The following is a 15,321-nucleotide window of genomic DNA, read 5'->3' as shown; positions in this document are numbered from 1 at the left end:
CGGCAGACCCATCATCAAATACTATTTAAAGAAGTAGAGAAAAAGGCGGCTTCCCTCCATTTTTAATAAGTAGAGGAGAAACAAAAGGTCTTTCTTCAAAGGGTACATTAGTTTCTTTCCTTTGATGAATTTGATGTAAAGAAAAAAGCAAGAATGGCTGCAGTGTGACCAGAACCACCTTGGACGAAGTACTCTGAAGGGGCTTTAATAGTGCTGCTAAATGTAGGGACAGCCGGAGTTGTATCTTTAGGAATGAAAGTGCAAGTTTCTTTATTTTCTTATGTGGAGTATGTAGTGGAAGGGAAATTGTGTTGAATTACTGCCTTACAAGATTTTGGTTTCTGAAGTGCAGGATGTTAATTGAGAAAGTTATGTTGAAACTGTGAGCTAAATAACTTGATATAAAGTGTGTGCTCTTTGTTTAAAACACAGAAAAGAAATTCAGTATTTTTAGGCCATTTAAGTGGTTTCCTACCCACGTCTGTCCAGTACCATGAAGAAACAAATCCCTGCAAAGAAAAAAAAAATATGACAAAACAGATTCAATCATGATTAGATAACTTCTCATGAGGAAGTAGATCAAATATTTCTCAAAGTTGTTATATGGTGTTATTAAAAAATTAGAAACAGATGTCTGAGTATTAGTGTTTATTTCTGCAACATCTTGCTTAGGAAACAGTAGGTCTACCCGAGCATCTTCGTTTATGGAAATGTTTGTAGTTTTGCTTGCACTCTGTTCTTCGATCACATACTAATAAATTAGAAAATAAGCAGAAACTCATTATATACTGTGCCTATAGAAAAGGACCATAGGAGGTTGCCTGTTACCTGTTCCTCTGTGCTTTCCATTCATTCTGTACATTAATCCAAAGATTGTCTGTTCTTCAGCAGCCGTTCTGAAAAGCTGTTCCTTTACTGTGTGCCCCCAAGCCCCATATACGTGGGCTGTTGTGAACTATGTTGCGGAAAGAAGATGTGACCCCAGAGTGCTCCTGCTCATAGCAGTCAGGAAGCCGGCGTGCCTGAAGAGCAGAACATGTGTGCGCCCCTGTTGCTGTTCAGTTCTCCGAAATAGAAACCAGGTTTACTGAAATAAAGGGGGCTGAGGAGCATCTGTAAGTTGGTGGGTTTGGGTCAATTGATACTGGATTTGGTTGCCATAGAAAAGCCCGTGGGATTCCAGGTGAATCGTGTTTCTTGGAAACTGAGGTGTACGTTGAAAGTTAGTTTTGAGATTGTTTATCTGAATGTAAAGGAGTATATGACACCAACTGGGGACTTACAGTAGTAGGGGTGACTTAGGCTGTAGATTTAAGTCTACTGAAATTTAGGTTTTCTTGGCCACTGCTTGGATGCTCCAACTGGTGTGTGAGTAACTTGATGCCTTATGCACGCAGGGGCGAGAGCGATCTGTGAGAGTAGCCAGAAGTGTTTGCTATTAGAGCCGAGCACCTGGATGGTCTTGAGGGAAAGGTGTCCTGAAATTATTTCCCTGACTATGGGGGGAGCAGTCATTGCTAATTTAACTCTTAGGTCCGACAGTTCACAGAAGTTGCTTGACTGGCTTTGTAGCTGTGGATGAACCCTGGTATGGCAAAGCTTTGAGACTGTTGTCAACTCACAGAACAGAGCGAGAGTTAGCAGCCTCTCCGTGCTGTTCTAGGGACAGATGTGAGCTGACTGCGATGTTGACGGGTTCCCCTAGGTCTTTTGTACCTCCTTCACCATTGATAAACTGGGACTTAGTTATTTTCTTACAGGTTTTGCCACCAGTGTTGATTGCTGTATAAGCTGAAAGAAGTTCGGGAAGCAAACCCACTTGTAATGCTCACAGGGATTCTGATTGCTGTGAGGTGTCTGAAAAAGAGCAGAGCTAGTATGGAGAGACGCACTTTTCCTTTATCCCTGTGTGGAGGTTGCTGGCTGTAACAGCTATGGTTTTGTGGACTCTAAAGCAGGAACATATAGCAGCTTTCCAGTACCTGAAGTGGCCTACAAGGAAGCTGGGGGGGACTTTTTACAAGGGCCTGTAGTGACAGGGCAAGGGGGAACGGGTTTAAATTGAAAGCGGGGAGGTTTAGATTGGATATCAGGAAGAAGTTCTTCATGGAGGGGGTGGTGAGGCACTGGCACAGGTTGCCCAGCGAAGCTGTGGATGCCCCCTTCCTGGAAGTGTTCAAGGCCAGGCTGGATGAGGCTTTGAGCACCCTGGCCTAGTGGAAGGTGTCCATGCCCATGGCAGGGGGGTTGGAACTGGATGCTATTTAAGGTCCCTTCCACCCCAAACCATTCTGTGATTCTATGAACATTAGTGGCATTGTTTGGAAAAAGAGGTATGTGTGTCACATAAAGTGGGGGGAGTAAGATGCTAAAGGAGGTATGTATTATACATAAGTGCATTGAAACAGTCATAGAATTGTAAGAATTGTAAAATGTTTTGGGTTGGAAGAGACGATAATTTCTTATAAATTGTGTATGACCAGATTTTGTATAAGTAAAGGAACTGGTAGTCAAGGTGATACTCTTGGCAGCCAACTATTATCACTGATCAATTTTTTTGATTGTCCTGTTGAGAATAAGGTACAGCTGCCTTGATACAGTTATGATCTGTAGATTGCTTCCTGCAGGCATGTCTGGTTTTGCCCTTTGTGTTAAGGACAGAGATAATGTGTGAATTTACCCACTATCCTATAACCATACCACCACTGGCTCTTACCTTATCGACTGGGGCTTTGCTGGCAACATCTTGGATCAGCCGACTACAGAATCGGAGTATGGCCCAGAGCTGGAGAAGTTGATCAATTGAGTGTGATTCAGCTCCGTTTGTGAGCATCTTTGCATTAATTTCTTTAAAACTTTAGTCTTTGACTTTACTTGCCATTTTATGGACGCTAAAGCTGTTTATAGAGAAGAGGTATAGCATAGAATTAGTAGAAGAAAATACAACAGACTAGTGAAAGAAGAGTGACACCTGAGGTAGAAGGCTAAAAAGTGAGAGAGGAAAATGTTTAAAGCCTGGCTTTTAGTAGTGATTTAAAAATAGATACAGCAGTTACCTTAGTCAGATAGCTGTGACAGTTATTCTAGAGCTTTCATAAGTAGGGAATGATGATGCCTGTGTTTACTTTTTCTGGGAGGGGAGGGAGAAGAGGGGTCTAATTTCTTCACTTCTACTCCCCCATCCTTCCTTGCTTTGTGAAAGATTAGAGCTTTAATTTCAGATCCTGCATGTGTATGTCTGTGGGTGGATTCTTGCACCTCCAGAACCTCATTGCAGGGTGCTTGTTGAACCAGGATATGGCATTGCTGCTTTGTTAATGTCCTTTTGTACTCTATGCTGAAGCATGTTCTGTATAATGCTAAAAATACTGAGCCCCTCCTGCCCTCCCCTTGCCAAAAGAAAACTGCAGATGCTAAAAACAAATGCAGTTTGAGCTGTGCACCTCAGCGAAAGGTGAAAGTTAACAAATGAGACAGCTGGGATTTAAAGGGTTACAGTTATTTTCTGCCTTATTTTGGTGATCTGTTCATCTTACTATATGCTAACATGCATTTTAAATATATTTGGTACCCCAAAGTTAGTGATATGATTGGTGTTGTTTACACTATCCCTAAACAGTACTGAGGCACAGTCCTAAAAGAAAAGCAGAACAACTCCTCTCCACCCCCAAAAAAACCCGCAAAAAATTTTCCTCATCATATTTTCTGAATGCTGTTTTGTGTGCGGACACAAAGGGAGTATTTTGAAGAAACAGAAGAAAATATTGACCAAGTCAAAGATCTGTATTGAAGAATGGATTAAATAAATGTTTGTGAGTCGTAAGAACCAAACAACAAAAATATTTTTCTTTCCAGAAACATTCCATCCTATTTTGATCATCAACAATAAAGCGGAAAACAACAATGAAACTATTGAATCTGGAATGCCAATTGCAATCCAAGAAAAATGACAGTATAACTAAATAATGCAAATGTCTTGGCAAAACAAAAAAAAAATTGTATTTCAATTATTTGGAACGCTAGAATTCCAAATGTGTTCTAAACTCAAAGGTTCTTTTCCTAAAACTTAAATTCCAAAATAAGAGAGTAAGTTCTGTTGTCCAAATATGAATGTGTGATAAGTAACTTTCTATTAAAACTTAGGGGGTTTTAATAGAAATTTCAAGTCTTAATAGAAATTGAATTGCTTCAATTTAACACTGCAGGGTAGACACTGAGATGTTTCATAGATTCTCCAAATACTGTTATTAAGCTTGACATGCTGGAGACTATCATGTGTTAGGTAGAATCAAGATTGAATCCCAAAGGTACATCCTGAAACTGTATAATCAGATTCCCATTTCAATGTCACTTTTATCCTTCAAAGAATAGGTGCTTGTTTCAGTGATGATTTGTCATTAAAATTATGTCAAAACGTCTTAAAATGTTGTTGAAACTCTAAACAAACTCACAGCACACACAGGGCTAATTATGGATGCCATCTGTTTATTTTTACAAAGCTTTTTTTCTTAAAGACCAAAGCATCTTCTTGTTCTGATAAGCCACAAGATGATTGTAATGACTAAATATTTTCCTTAATACTAGTGTGGTTGAAGGAAGACAGGCAAGTGGTTTGGTCACTGACCTTTTCCCATGTCACGGAGTGTACGTAGTATGACATCTCATGATCGAGAAACCGTTGCGATGTGTGTTTTCTGAAGGTGTTTTGGCCCTTGGAACACAAACCTTTTGTCATGAAAATGGCAGTTCTGTCCTAACTTCTATATGGGAAGTTTTACAGCTGGCTTTGTGTGAAGAACGTGTTTTCAGCTTGCCTATCCTTTACTTCATCTGGGTAAAAGATGCTTTTTTATCGTGTTGTGTCTAGTTAAAGGTTTTTTTTTTAAAGTTAGTAAACGTGCCCATTTATACCCCCGTTTCAAGGACGAAAGCGTGCACGCGCATACGCTTGCACATGTGTGCGTGCTTGTACGCACACGCTGGGGTTAGTGTGAACGACGGGTATTCCCATGGCAGCATCATCCAAAGCCGTTAGCAGCAATTTGCTGGGAGTGCGGAGTGACTCTTGCTGGTCCAGCCCAGCTATTGTGCATGCTAAGCACTAAACACGTAAGTCTGAAGGTGGGGGGGAGGGAGGGAGGAAAAAAATTGAAGGATCCATCTGCTCGTTTCTGCTACACTGCACTGATGCAAGATTACGCTAATCTGGTTGCTTGTCAGGACAGGTTAGTGAAAGCAGGCGAATGGGTGAGGTTTAGGGTAGGCTAGTTCTATGGAAAATTATAAGTGGCTCCTGTACGTGCCATGTTAAGTGTAGCAGAACGGGTTGATTATCAGCTACGTTGAGATTTTCAGTTAAAATATATTTACAGCTACAGGGCAGGGTTTTTTTTCCCCCCAAACAAAATCGAATGGGAAAAGCTTCTGAACAAAGAAAAATGAACTCATCGTCACCAGGTGCATTTGAATCTGTAAAATAAATGGGGGGAAAAAAAACCCAAACCAACTCAAAATCCCGAACCCTCTTACGTGTTCTCTATAGTTTTCCTTTTGTATGCTGCTCCTAGTTACTGTAATCTACTGATTATTTTACATTTTTGGGGGTTTCCATGCAAAAAAGGTTGTTGCTGGAGTTTATCAAGTAGAATTTTTTGGGGGAAAAATACCAAGATGGGAACATATTCTTTGTCTGTTCTTTGGCTGGTCTAATTTCTTGTTTATCTGTGTTTGTTTACGGAGAGGGATTTTTTTTGTTGTTGTTGTTTTTGTTACCTACTGACTGACAGTTCTTGACCTTGCAGGTTGAACATCCCGTCACAGAATGCATTACCGGCCTGGACTTAGTCCAAGAAATGATCCGTGTTGCTAAGGGTTACCCTCTCAGGCACAAACAGGCTGATATTCCCATCAACGGCTGGGCGGTTGAATGTCGAGTTTATGCTGAGGTAAATGAGTGGTAAAGGGGAGGAGGGGAGGTGGTTGAATTGTGGAGTAATAATACCCAGGTGTGGATAGATGCCAAGGTGAAGTCAAAGAGAATCATATGAAAGTCATGATTTAGAGTATGTAATGCAAATGGTTAATGAGCTTTTGTAGAATTGTAGAATTTATGTTTTGATTCAAAGTACAGTATGTATTTTGACAGACCTTTTTTTCTGAAAATCAAAATGTAAAATAGTAAAAGATAGATAATATTTCTAAGGAGATTTGCTCTATGTTCAGTTCACATTTAAAGGGGCAGTGTTGTTGGAGTTAATTGCCTCAGTTAATTAGTGTTTCCAGATTTCTGGCGTACTGAAAACCAGTTGAAACTCAATGGCTTACAGATTTTTTTTGTTGTTGTGCTACAACATTTTAATAGGTTGTTGAAAAAGCAAGTGATATATCTTCTGCAACTACAGTTTATAAGATAAACTTTAAAGTGCATTCCAAGGCAGTAACTTTATTACTGGAGTCATAACTACGATATGACTCTAGCTCACTGTAAAAAAAGCTTACTACAATATAAACCCCCACTTTCAAGCATGTTTAGGACATTTCAAGAAAATGTCTTTTTGCTGTCATTTTTGGTACATGAAAATCAAGATTTATTAATGAAAGAATGATGCTTCTCTTCATTTTGTTTTAAGAACATTTTATGTAACTGTGCTTTTCAAAAATAATTTAGCACCTTGAGATCTTTTTTCTCTTGCTTAACTATTACTGCATTTGTGACCCAGAGCATCTTAATTGATGATGTTCTTTTCTTTCTCTTCATGATGTGCACATGATATTCAACTTGCTTTACTGATTACAAATTAGATAAAATATTTTGATAAAGAATAAATATTTGCCCTGTGGTTGGCATGGAAGCTATTCTGGGTATGAGTAGGGTCTACCCTGGAGTAAGTGATGCTTGAGCTCCTTTTTTTTTTTGGTCAATTTAGATTCCTTCACATTTATAAATAAATAATGGATCCAACCACTTTGCAATGAGCTTGGTTATTCTACAGGCCACGTATTTATTTGCTGTCTTATTAAGTTCGTATTGGTATTGCATTATGTAGATTTCCAAAGGCATAAGTTGCTTTGATTTTTTTTTTTGAAGATAATTGAATTTCTAACTGCTCTTCTTATTTTTGAAGTTTTTTTCCTTATACTCTATTCTCAATTCCACCCTTCTGAATACTTTTCCCATCCTTCTTGCAAGGCACAGTGTGTCAAATGAAAATGTCACCTTGGTACGTTTTGGTGGTGTACAGTAGCTGTGTGCAAGAGCACTTCTTTCCTGCTTTTTTACTGCGATGGAAGAGTTCTGTTTTTGGAGTCACAGGGGTAGGTGGATGGAGAAATATGCTTTAACACAAGTAATTCTGGGGAAGAAAACAAAGTTATTCCAGCACTGGTCTCTGTTAGACTTCAAGCTATTTAATATTATTTTCTCTGTATCTGTAAAAGCTTAATGCTTTCTCATACTGAATTCTCTTTCAGGACCCCTACAAATCTTTCGGCCTGCCATCCATTGGTAAACTCTCGCAGTATCAGGAACCATTGCACGTGCCAAGTGTAAGTAACTCGGTTCTGCTTTTCACAGTTGCTGAGCATCTGTTTTAAAGACAGAGACTATAAGTACTCAGTGGCATGGTAATTCTGGCCTTTTTTCCAGCTTGTTGGTGGGGGGAAGTGGGACAGAACATGGTAATACTTACTTGTGCTACCTGAAAAAGTGTTTAAAAATGTACAGTTCCAATCTGGGTTTAAAATGTTCAAATTGTGTATAACAGGAAACCTTTACAGGTTGAAATGCTTTGTTACATTCTATAATTTTAAGCGGAAGTTACTAAAACACAGTTTATGTAGAAATATTTTAGTGACTAGGAAGGACAGTGAAATGTTGAGTCAGCTGTTTAACCACAGAGAGCTGGGGACACCGGTGGGAAAGGATACTACCTGTGCTTTCCGTTTCGCTTTGTAGACTTGAAAGAGGAAATATGTGACAGTGATTATTACACGTTTCAGGATACAGTCTAACTGTACGCAGCGGCTGTTTAACGAACAGTGTTTTCTGCTAGGTGCAAAGAAACAAGGACACCACCACCCTGTAAAATCGAGGTAGTCGAAGTCCTAAGTGCACGTACTCCTGACACTGTGTCAGTCAGTGGAATGACAAGGCTGTACCATCTGTGAATACGATTATTCAGTCTGATTGCTTGCACAGAAAATAGTGAAAGATTACAGGAGGAATCTTAAATGTGGAGACGTTATTGGATATGTGATTTGTTTCGCTTCTTAAATTGTTTTTGCCCATGTACTTTCCGAAGGGACCTGACCCTTCCTGGTCTTTAAGGCTCCATGCTGTGTTCAAAGCCTGAAAGCAGAAAAAAATTGTAAAGATCTAAAAGGCATTATGTGATCTTAAAGAGGAGATGAGGGAAAAAGGTATCGTTGGATGTATCTAAACTTTTTTTTTTAATGAAACAACGAGTGTATTTAATAAGAATTTATAATGAATACTCCAGTGGTTGTTAGAAGTTTTCACCATGTTGTAATAGCTAACAGGATGTCAAACATTTTGCCCTTGCAAGTTTTTGCAATTTGCAATTTTCCAAACGTGAGACCTGTTGAAAGTACAAGTGATAATGGACAAACTATACCCCCTACAGTCTTTGTCCCACCAAATCTTTCTTCAATTAATGCTGCAGCAGGAGTTTTATGTAATAACATTTGCGCTTGTGAGCCATCCATACAAAGAAAAAACAATTAAAATGCCTTAAATGTTCTGCTTACTGCTGTTATTTGCTTGTGTGAATGTTGCATGTCAGCTAAATGGACCACGGAATAGATAAAGTGATTGGGTGCAGGAGAGTGCACACTAAGCTTTGTCTATCATTATTGCTGGGAGCAATCAAATTGATGCCAGCAGGACAGTAGACGCGTTGACAGCTGTAATTATGTATCTCCATGGTGATCACTTTTGGCCTGTCATGGAGGCCCATGAGTCCCCTCCCTTGCAAGCATTTAATCAGATTGGGCTGTCACTTGTCAGGTAGACGGGGTGGGCTGGGAGTTGTGCTTAGGGGGAGAGGTGAATTGAAAATGAAGGGTGGGAGATGCCTGATCGCTTCACGTGGTCCGTTGTGGTACTGAAGAAAGAAATTTTAATTACGCTGGAGGCTTCAGAGCAAGGGTTTGAGGAGCTCATACGGAGCGTCTAGGCTGTTCTCTTTCTGTTTACTTCTGTTGTTGCATTAAAAATAGAGCAGCTATTTTTACGTAGACACTCACAGTTTGGTGTCTTAATACATATTTTCTGCCACTGTGAAACGAATCTTTCTCCTGAGAATGTCATGCCGCTACGAACAAAATTAGTATGGCTAAAAAAGGTTCAGCATTACAGGCCCATTGTGCCACAGCGTTTTCTGTGTTTCAGATTTTAGACTTGTCAACTAGTTGGCTTAAAAAATATTAGTGGAGACTTGTAGCATGTCACAGCGAGTTCCGCTTGTGAGTAGCGTGTTGCCAAATGCATTTTTTTAACCCGTTTCTTCTGTGTTTGTTAGCTCTGATTGCCTGCCTGGGTGTCAGCTGCCCAAGCTGGTGGCACTGGTGTGCGTGGATGTGTGAGGGTGTTTTTCTTAGCCAGAGATAGGAACATACTGACTCTTCATCAAATTTTTTTCATCTTTGATAACGAAGTTTAAGATAGGTCACCGCACAAAGCTGTGTTACGATGGTGAGCCTTCACGTGCAGCGCTCTTACGCAATGTGGAAGATGTACTGTCCGATCTGAAGAGCTCCAGCGTTGCTCTTTGCCAGTGTGGCAAAGGGTCTGGTCTGTTAATGACCGTTACCAGAAATAAAAAACCTCTTTGTATCGCAAGAACTGGGGAATGTTAGAACCTGTATGTGTTGGAAGGTGTAATTTGATGCACTAATAGTTCATTGTAGGACTGGGATGTAGATTGTGCTTGGGTGGTTTTTTTTTCCTCTTAAGCTTTTTTTTTTATCTTTCAGTTTATTGTTGTCCTAGTATAATAACACATAATGGTAGTGCAGTAGCAGTAAAAGCTTTGGGGCTGTGGTACCAACGAGCTGTAGGGTATGGTAGGATCTTGAACACTAGCCTTTCCTTGGTATTTTAAATACTGAGTGAAAGGAAGAAAATATGTTAAGCAGAAGCAAATGCTGGAGGTCTAATAAGTATTGCTATTATTTATCAACTTAAGCACATTATAGCGAGTATCAGTTGAATTAGGGTTTCTTTTTCATCCAATATTCATTAAGTTCTGTCACACCATATAGTTTATAAAATCACCTACTGTTACCAGGCTCTGAAAATGTAAGCACCACAGGGAGAATTGAAGATGGTAAATGTATTTCTTTTCTGCTGTCATTTTTTTTAGTCATCTTGAGTTTATTTTATGAAAATTAAACTCCTACAGAGGACTCAGAATTTTTTTTTTTTAAAGAAGGAAATTGTGCAGTAGTTTTCAAAGAATTGTAAATTCTCATTGTAACTTTTTCCTTTTTTAGGATATTGTACTTAGGAAAAAGTGTAAATTACATAGTGGTATGCATGCATGTTGTGTATGAACAGATCCATGGAGCAGGCAGAGCACATATTAACTTTAAGGTCTGACTGACCTTCTTACTGTGCTTCTTTCGTGTGTTTTTTTCTGTCAAAATATGATATACATGCACATGTATGCTATGTAAAGCACCCCTGAACACTTGTAGAGAATCGCACTGCAGGTGCTACTACGTGGGCGAGGCATTTATCTGGTACTGAATAGGTAAATTCTTTTGGATTTGAATGTGAGAACATATGCGCTGACGTTATAAGCAGACATGCTGGGAGGAAGGAAGGATGGTTTAGCACTTGGGAGAAGAGGAGCTGCGAAATATGCTGCATGTTTTTTTTTCTCTAATCGCAATGTGTCTGAACTAACTTCTCATCAGTAGCCAGTGTTAAATGTACCTGATGAGTAGTGGGGGGCCTAGTTAAGCATAGATAAAGCACGTTTGGATAAGATGTGATCAAAATGCTACAGGAGTGCCATTGCCTTTACATATGAATAAATATGATATGCAAATAAACATAAATATGTAAGAAATAATATATAAGTTCATAAGTATGTAAATGCAAATATATGAATAAGTAATTATTTTAAAAAGTAAGAACGTAACGTCATAAAAACGGGGTCAAACAGTGGAAAAAAAGTGAAAAAAGTGAGCACACCTGCTAGGGTATCTTTTTATGTCATTTGGATAATAAAGTCATCATCATGCCCTCATGTGGATTCTGTAGACAAGAGGTTCTACATGTGGTCCCTTGATAATTGCCTAAATTAAAATATTAAAGGCCTAACAGCCGTTGCGTTGACCTTTTTCTGCCTTGCTGCAGACAGATGAGCTGCTGTTTATTACAAAGGTTCCTTCCCACAGGTGAAGATTTCAGTGAGATTCCAGGACCCTCTTTCCCACCCCCTTTACAGTGCAGTATATCAGAGCCCTGCTGCTTCAACAGCTTTGATTAGAGCCCTCCATCCTTATGATCCCCAGAATGCGTTTATCACCGTTGAGTTATTTTGATTAGTTTTTCAAAAATATTTCAGATTCCAGTGCTCAGAAGCAGCAAAATTAATAAATATTTATTCCCTGAAATTGCTCATTTGAAAAGTTTTATATGGCTAACCTCCTTGCTACAGTGATGAAATCAAACTGAGAGATGAAAACAAGAATCAGCAATATACTAACTAACTTGTTGGCTGGTTAACAGCAATCAGCCTCTTCAAAAGAAATTTTTGAACTTATGTTATTTTTTTCCATGAATATTGCAGAATCAGAGCTTTAATTGGGGCTGTGTCCTTACAAAGCAAAGCCATGGAAAAAAGCTGTGTAAACATTAAAGCCTCAGGGGAACAGCAGCAACAGAAAAGAAATGTTTTACAGTTGAGAGGGTGAGGCAGAGAAGGAAAGTGTTACAGACATGAAAACCACAGGATCACTATTCCTATGGAGCTGATAAGCAGAGCTCCCAAGTTCCCGCTGAATGCTCCCTACTTGTGTTCCTGCTGGAGCCCTCCGAAGGGCTGTAGCAGAGCATGGGGGACGTGATTGCATGTAGATGCAGAAAGGGTGTGATTATAAGGGCATCCTTCGTGCCAGGTGCCAGTCAGAAGAATAATTACAACCGTATTTTATTACAGGGATTAAAATGGAATTGGATACATCAAGAGTTGGAGTTCAGAGTGTGTAATGCAACCGAAATTGTTAGATCAAATTTAACGTGTTTACTGTGTGTTCTAGGAGAACAAAGGAGAATTTTGTCTATCAGCTGTAGCTGATAGTGAAAATCTCCTTCTTTTAAAGGAGACAATATCTTGCCAGTATTTTTCCTGGTAGAAGAAAAAGCTTCCTTCCCCCCTCCTAGCTGTTCAAATAATTATTCTAGTTCTTCAAGGGGGGAAAAATGTACCCAATAATCTTTATGGTGTTATGGTTTATTCTGCCGGGTAGATTTAATCTCATGTTGAAATATTTTTTTCCCCCCAATATATAATTATTTTTACTTCTGTTTTTTGAAGGTACGTGTTGACAGTGGCATACAACAAGGAAGTGATATTAGCATTTATTATGATCCTATGATCTCAAAAGTGAGTTGATGATTATTTTTCAATATTCTAAAGGTATGAAACACTAATTTTATACACAGATCTTTTAAATGGGGAAGAGTACATTATCGGACTGGTAAATCAGTATTTTAAAGGTGCTAGGCATAACATGCCTCAAGGGAATATGAAAAAAGCAAAGGAAGATGTGGAGTAGAGGAAATTTATTGTCTCTTCTAAACAAAAACTTCTTCATCTTTTGACACCGTAATTATTTGTCTTGCAGTTTATGATTGTTAAAAGGATTCTGATTTAAACAGAAGCCATTACTTTCGGACTTAAGTGCTGTCAGTCTATCTTTCTTTTTAATGTAACCTAGCCAGAACCAAAATTGCAATAGTTCTGGCTTCCAAAAAGAAGCAGTGAAAAAACAGTTAATAGTGTCTCTTAACATTAGTTGTTATTCATCAGTAATATACTGGTAAGATTAAAATACGACATTATAGTCAGAGTTCAGTTGTCAAAAAAATTCACATGAAAATCTTAGAAGTTGGTTGGGCATTAGAAGTCAGAAGAGTCAACTAAGTATTGAACCTCTGCTCTAACTTTCTGTGCGCCTGAAGAAGAAGGGAGCGCTCGTTTAGGTGCTGTAAATTTTATGAAGGAAAAGTGAATGGCCTTCTTTTGTTGAATGGGTTAACAGAAGTTAGTATTCTTTTGATGTTTTAGAGAGCCTCAGAAGCACAGACACAGTAAAGTGCAAGAAATGTTTTTGTGACTGCGGAAGTTCTACAAACCATCTTCATTTTAAATGCTGTTCAGAATCTAGAGAAAAATATTCTCTAATTTCTAGGTAACTTAAATACTACTTTTCTTTCCTCCCAGCTGATTACCTGTGGCTCTAATAGAGCTGAAGCACTAAGAAGAATGGAAGAGGCTTTAGACAATTACGTAATTCGAGGTAACTACAGAAATTTGGGGTCCTAGTGTGATAGGCTGTCATCTATTTCAAGAAAACAGCTTGAAAATGTAGTAATTAGCAAATTGAGTAAAGTTCCTGCTTCTTAAGTGCAAATTAAAACAGGAAAAACATGTGTTAATTAAGCTGAGAAGATACATCAGATCTAAAGAGACTTAATTTTTTTTCCTCCATTGTTTTTGCTGGAATATTATGAGATAAATATTTAATTTGTTTCCTTAAACTCATAATAGTTTTCACAAAACAGTAGCATATAATTCATTTATTATGTTGTGGAGGGAAAAAAAAAAGTCCACTACACTGTAAGAAATTTAATTTAATTGCTCTTTGACAGCAGTTTAATGCATTGATTACAGTCAAATAATATGTCAGTGCAGTATTTGATGGTGTGTGTATATATATATATATGTATTTCTTATTTTCAAGGTAATTATTTAGGTTTGGGCACATACAGATGTAGGCTGATGATGACAGTGTCTTTCAGCTCTTTCTGACTGACTGTCTAGGGGAGGTAGCTGTTCTTCCAGCCTTTCCAAGCAGCAGAGGTGAATCAGCCGTGCCCACTTTAGCTCCTTTTAAGTTCTGGAGAGGGAAGTCATGGTTTGTGTAGAAGAAATCTTCAGATCTTCCTCTGGGTCTTACGGAAAATAGGAAGGAGAACTCATAGGAGAGGCAAAACATTGGGTTTCTTACCCTTTCTTTTCCTGGAGTGACTAGAGAAGGGAACTGTAATGTGGCAAAAATCTTCCTTTTACCCCTGAACTGTGTGGGTGTTTGGGGGAGTTATTTTTTTCATTCCTAGTCCGTATGCTTACAGAACCAGGATAGGTAGGAAGGCAACTGTTGGAGGATTTGCTGTCTTTGTTCCTTGTTTGGTTGCTGGACAGGTGGTTCCATGGTTTCAGATAGGAGAAAGACGTGGAAGACTTCACATTCACTCCCTGAATGTCTGGGGAAAAGAGCAGGAGAGACCTCATATAGTAGACAATCATATGCGTGTTTCTATAAAACTTGGTTTGGCTTTAATGCTGCTTAATACTGAGGATTCCAGGTCAGACTTGAAAGTTTTGTCTGCCTAGGGGAAAATGAGCATCCCTCTGCCTCAGTGTAGCCAGATAGGTGGTAGGATTAGCCACTGTAAATGAACTGCATGCTCTGAAGTGGATTTGTCCTGGTGCAATGTGAGCCATTAGACTGTTGCAGTAAGACATACTGATGTAAACCCCTGCGGTATGTCAGCTGAGTAAACGCACACGAGAGAGTTGATACTGCTCTAGCTGGGCTGTTGCGAGGTGGGATTCGTTGCGGGGGTTTGTTGTTGTTGGTTTTAATGGCGATGGGCTCTGGATTAGAACTCGGGATTATATTTAATGAGAATACTGGAATTGTGTGGAGCATTGCCATTTATTGTGTGCTATAATATGGGATGGAACCTGATTGTTCTTAAGCGTTTTGCCCAGATGTCCTTGTACCTAGTAACAGTTCCAAGATTTATAAATACCTACAGAAGATATGATGCCTTACATATGAAAATTACTAATTTTTATTCCTGACTTTTTAACAGTCTTTTATTAGCATGCATATATGTGTTTAAGTGTTCATACCTGATATGAAATATACCTGAAATACCATAGTATTTCTACCTGTGAAAAAGCTCATCTGTTAAAAAGATTTATGATAATAAATGAACTACTGGGGAGAATGCCTTTTTTTTTTTAAGTATTGCAAAGAATCATAGAAGGGTTTGGGTTG

General features: G+C 38.8%; 1 protein-coding gene across 1 annotated transcript in view; it reads left to right on the top strand.

Moving 5' to 3' along the window:
• PCCA (propionyl CoA carboxylase, alpha polypeptide) overlaps positions 1–13,551 on the top strand; it is a gene marked incomplete at both ends in the record, with an annotated part of 68,878 nt that extends 55,327 nt beyond the window's left edge. The window contains 4 exons of the mRNA XM_010161037.1: positions 5,802–5,945; positions 7,471–7,545; positions 12,567–12,635; positions 13,476–13,551. Of these exons, the coding sequence (XP_010159339.1) occupies positions 5,802–5,945; positions 7,471–7,545; positions 12,567–12,635; positions 13,476–13,551 (364 nt within the window). The remainder of the gene's footprint in view (positions 1–5,801; positions 5,946–7,470; positions 7,546–12,566; positions 12,636–13,475) is intronic.
• Positions 13,552–15,321: the final 1,770 nt, after the last annotated feature.

Source organism: Eurypyga helias, unplaced genomic scaffold, assembly GCF_000690775.1.
Source record: "Eurypyga helias isolate BGI_N326 unplaced genomic scaffold, ASM69077v1 scaffold3081, whole genome shotgun sequence".
Taxonomy (NCBI): domain Eukaryota; kingdom Metazoa; phylum Chordata; class Aves; order Eurypygiformes; family Eurypygidae; genus Eurypyga; species Eurypyga helias.
The sequence above is the reverse complement of the archived record's forward strand: the minus strand, read 5'-3'. Positions and strand labels throughout refer to the sequence as shown.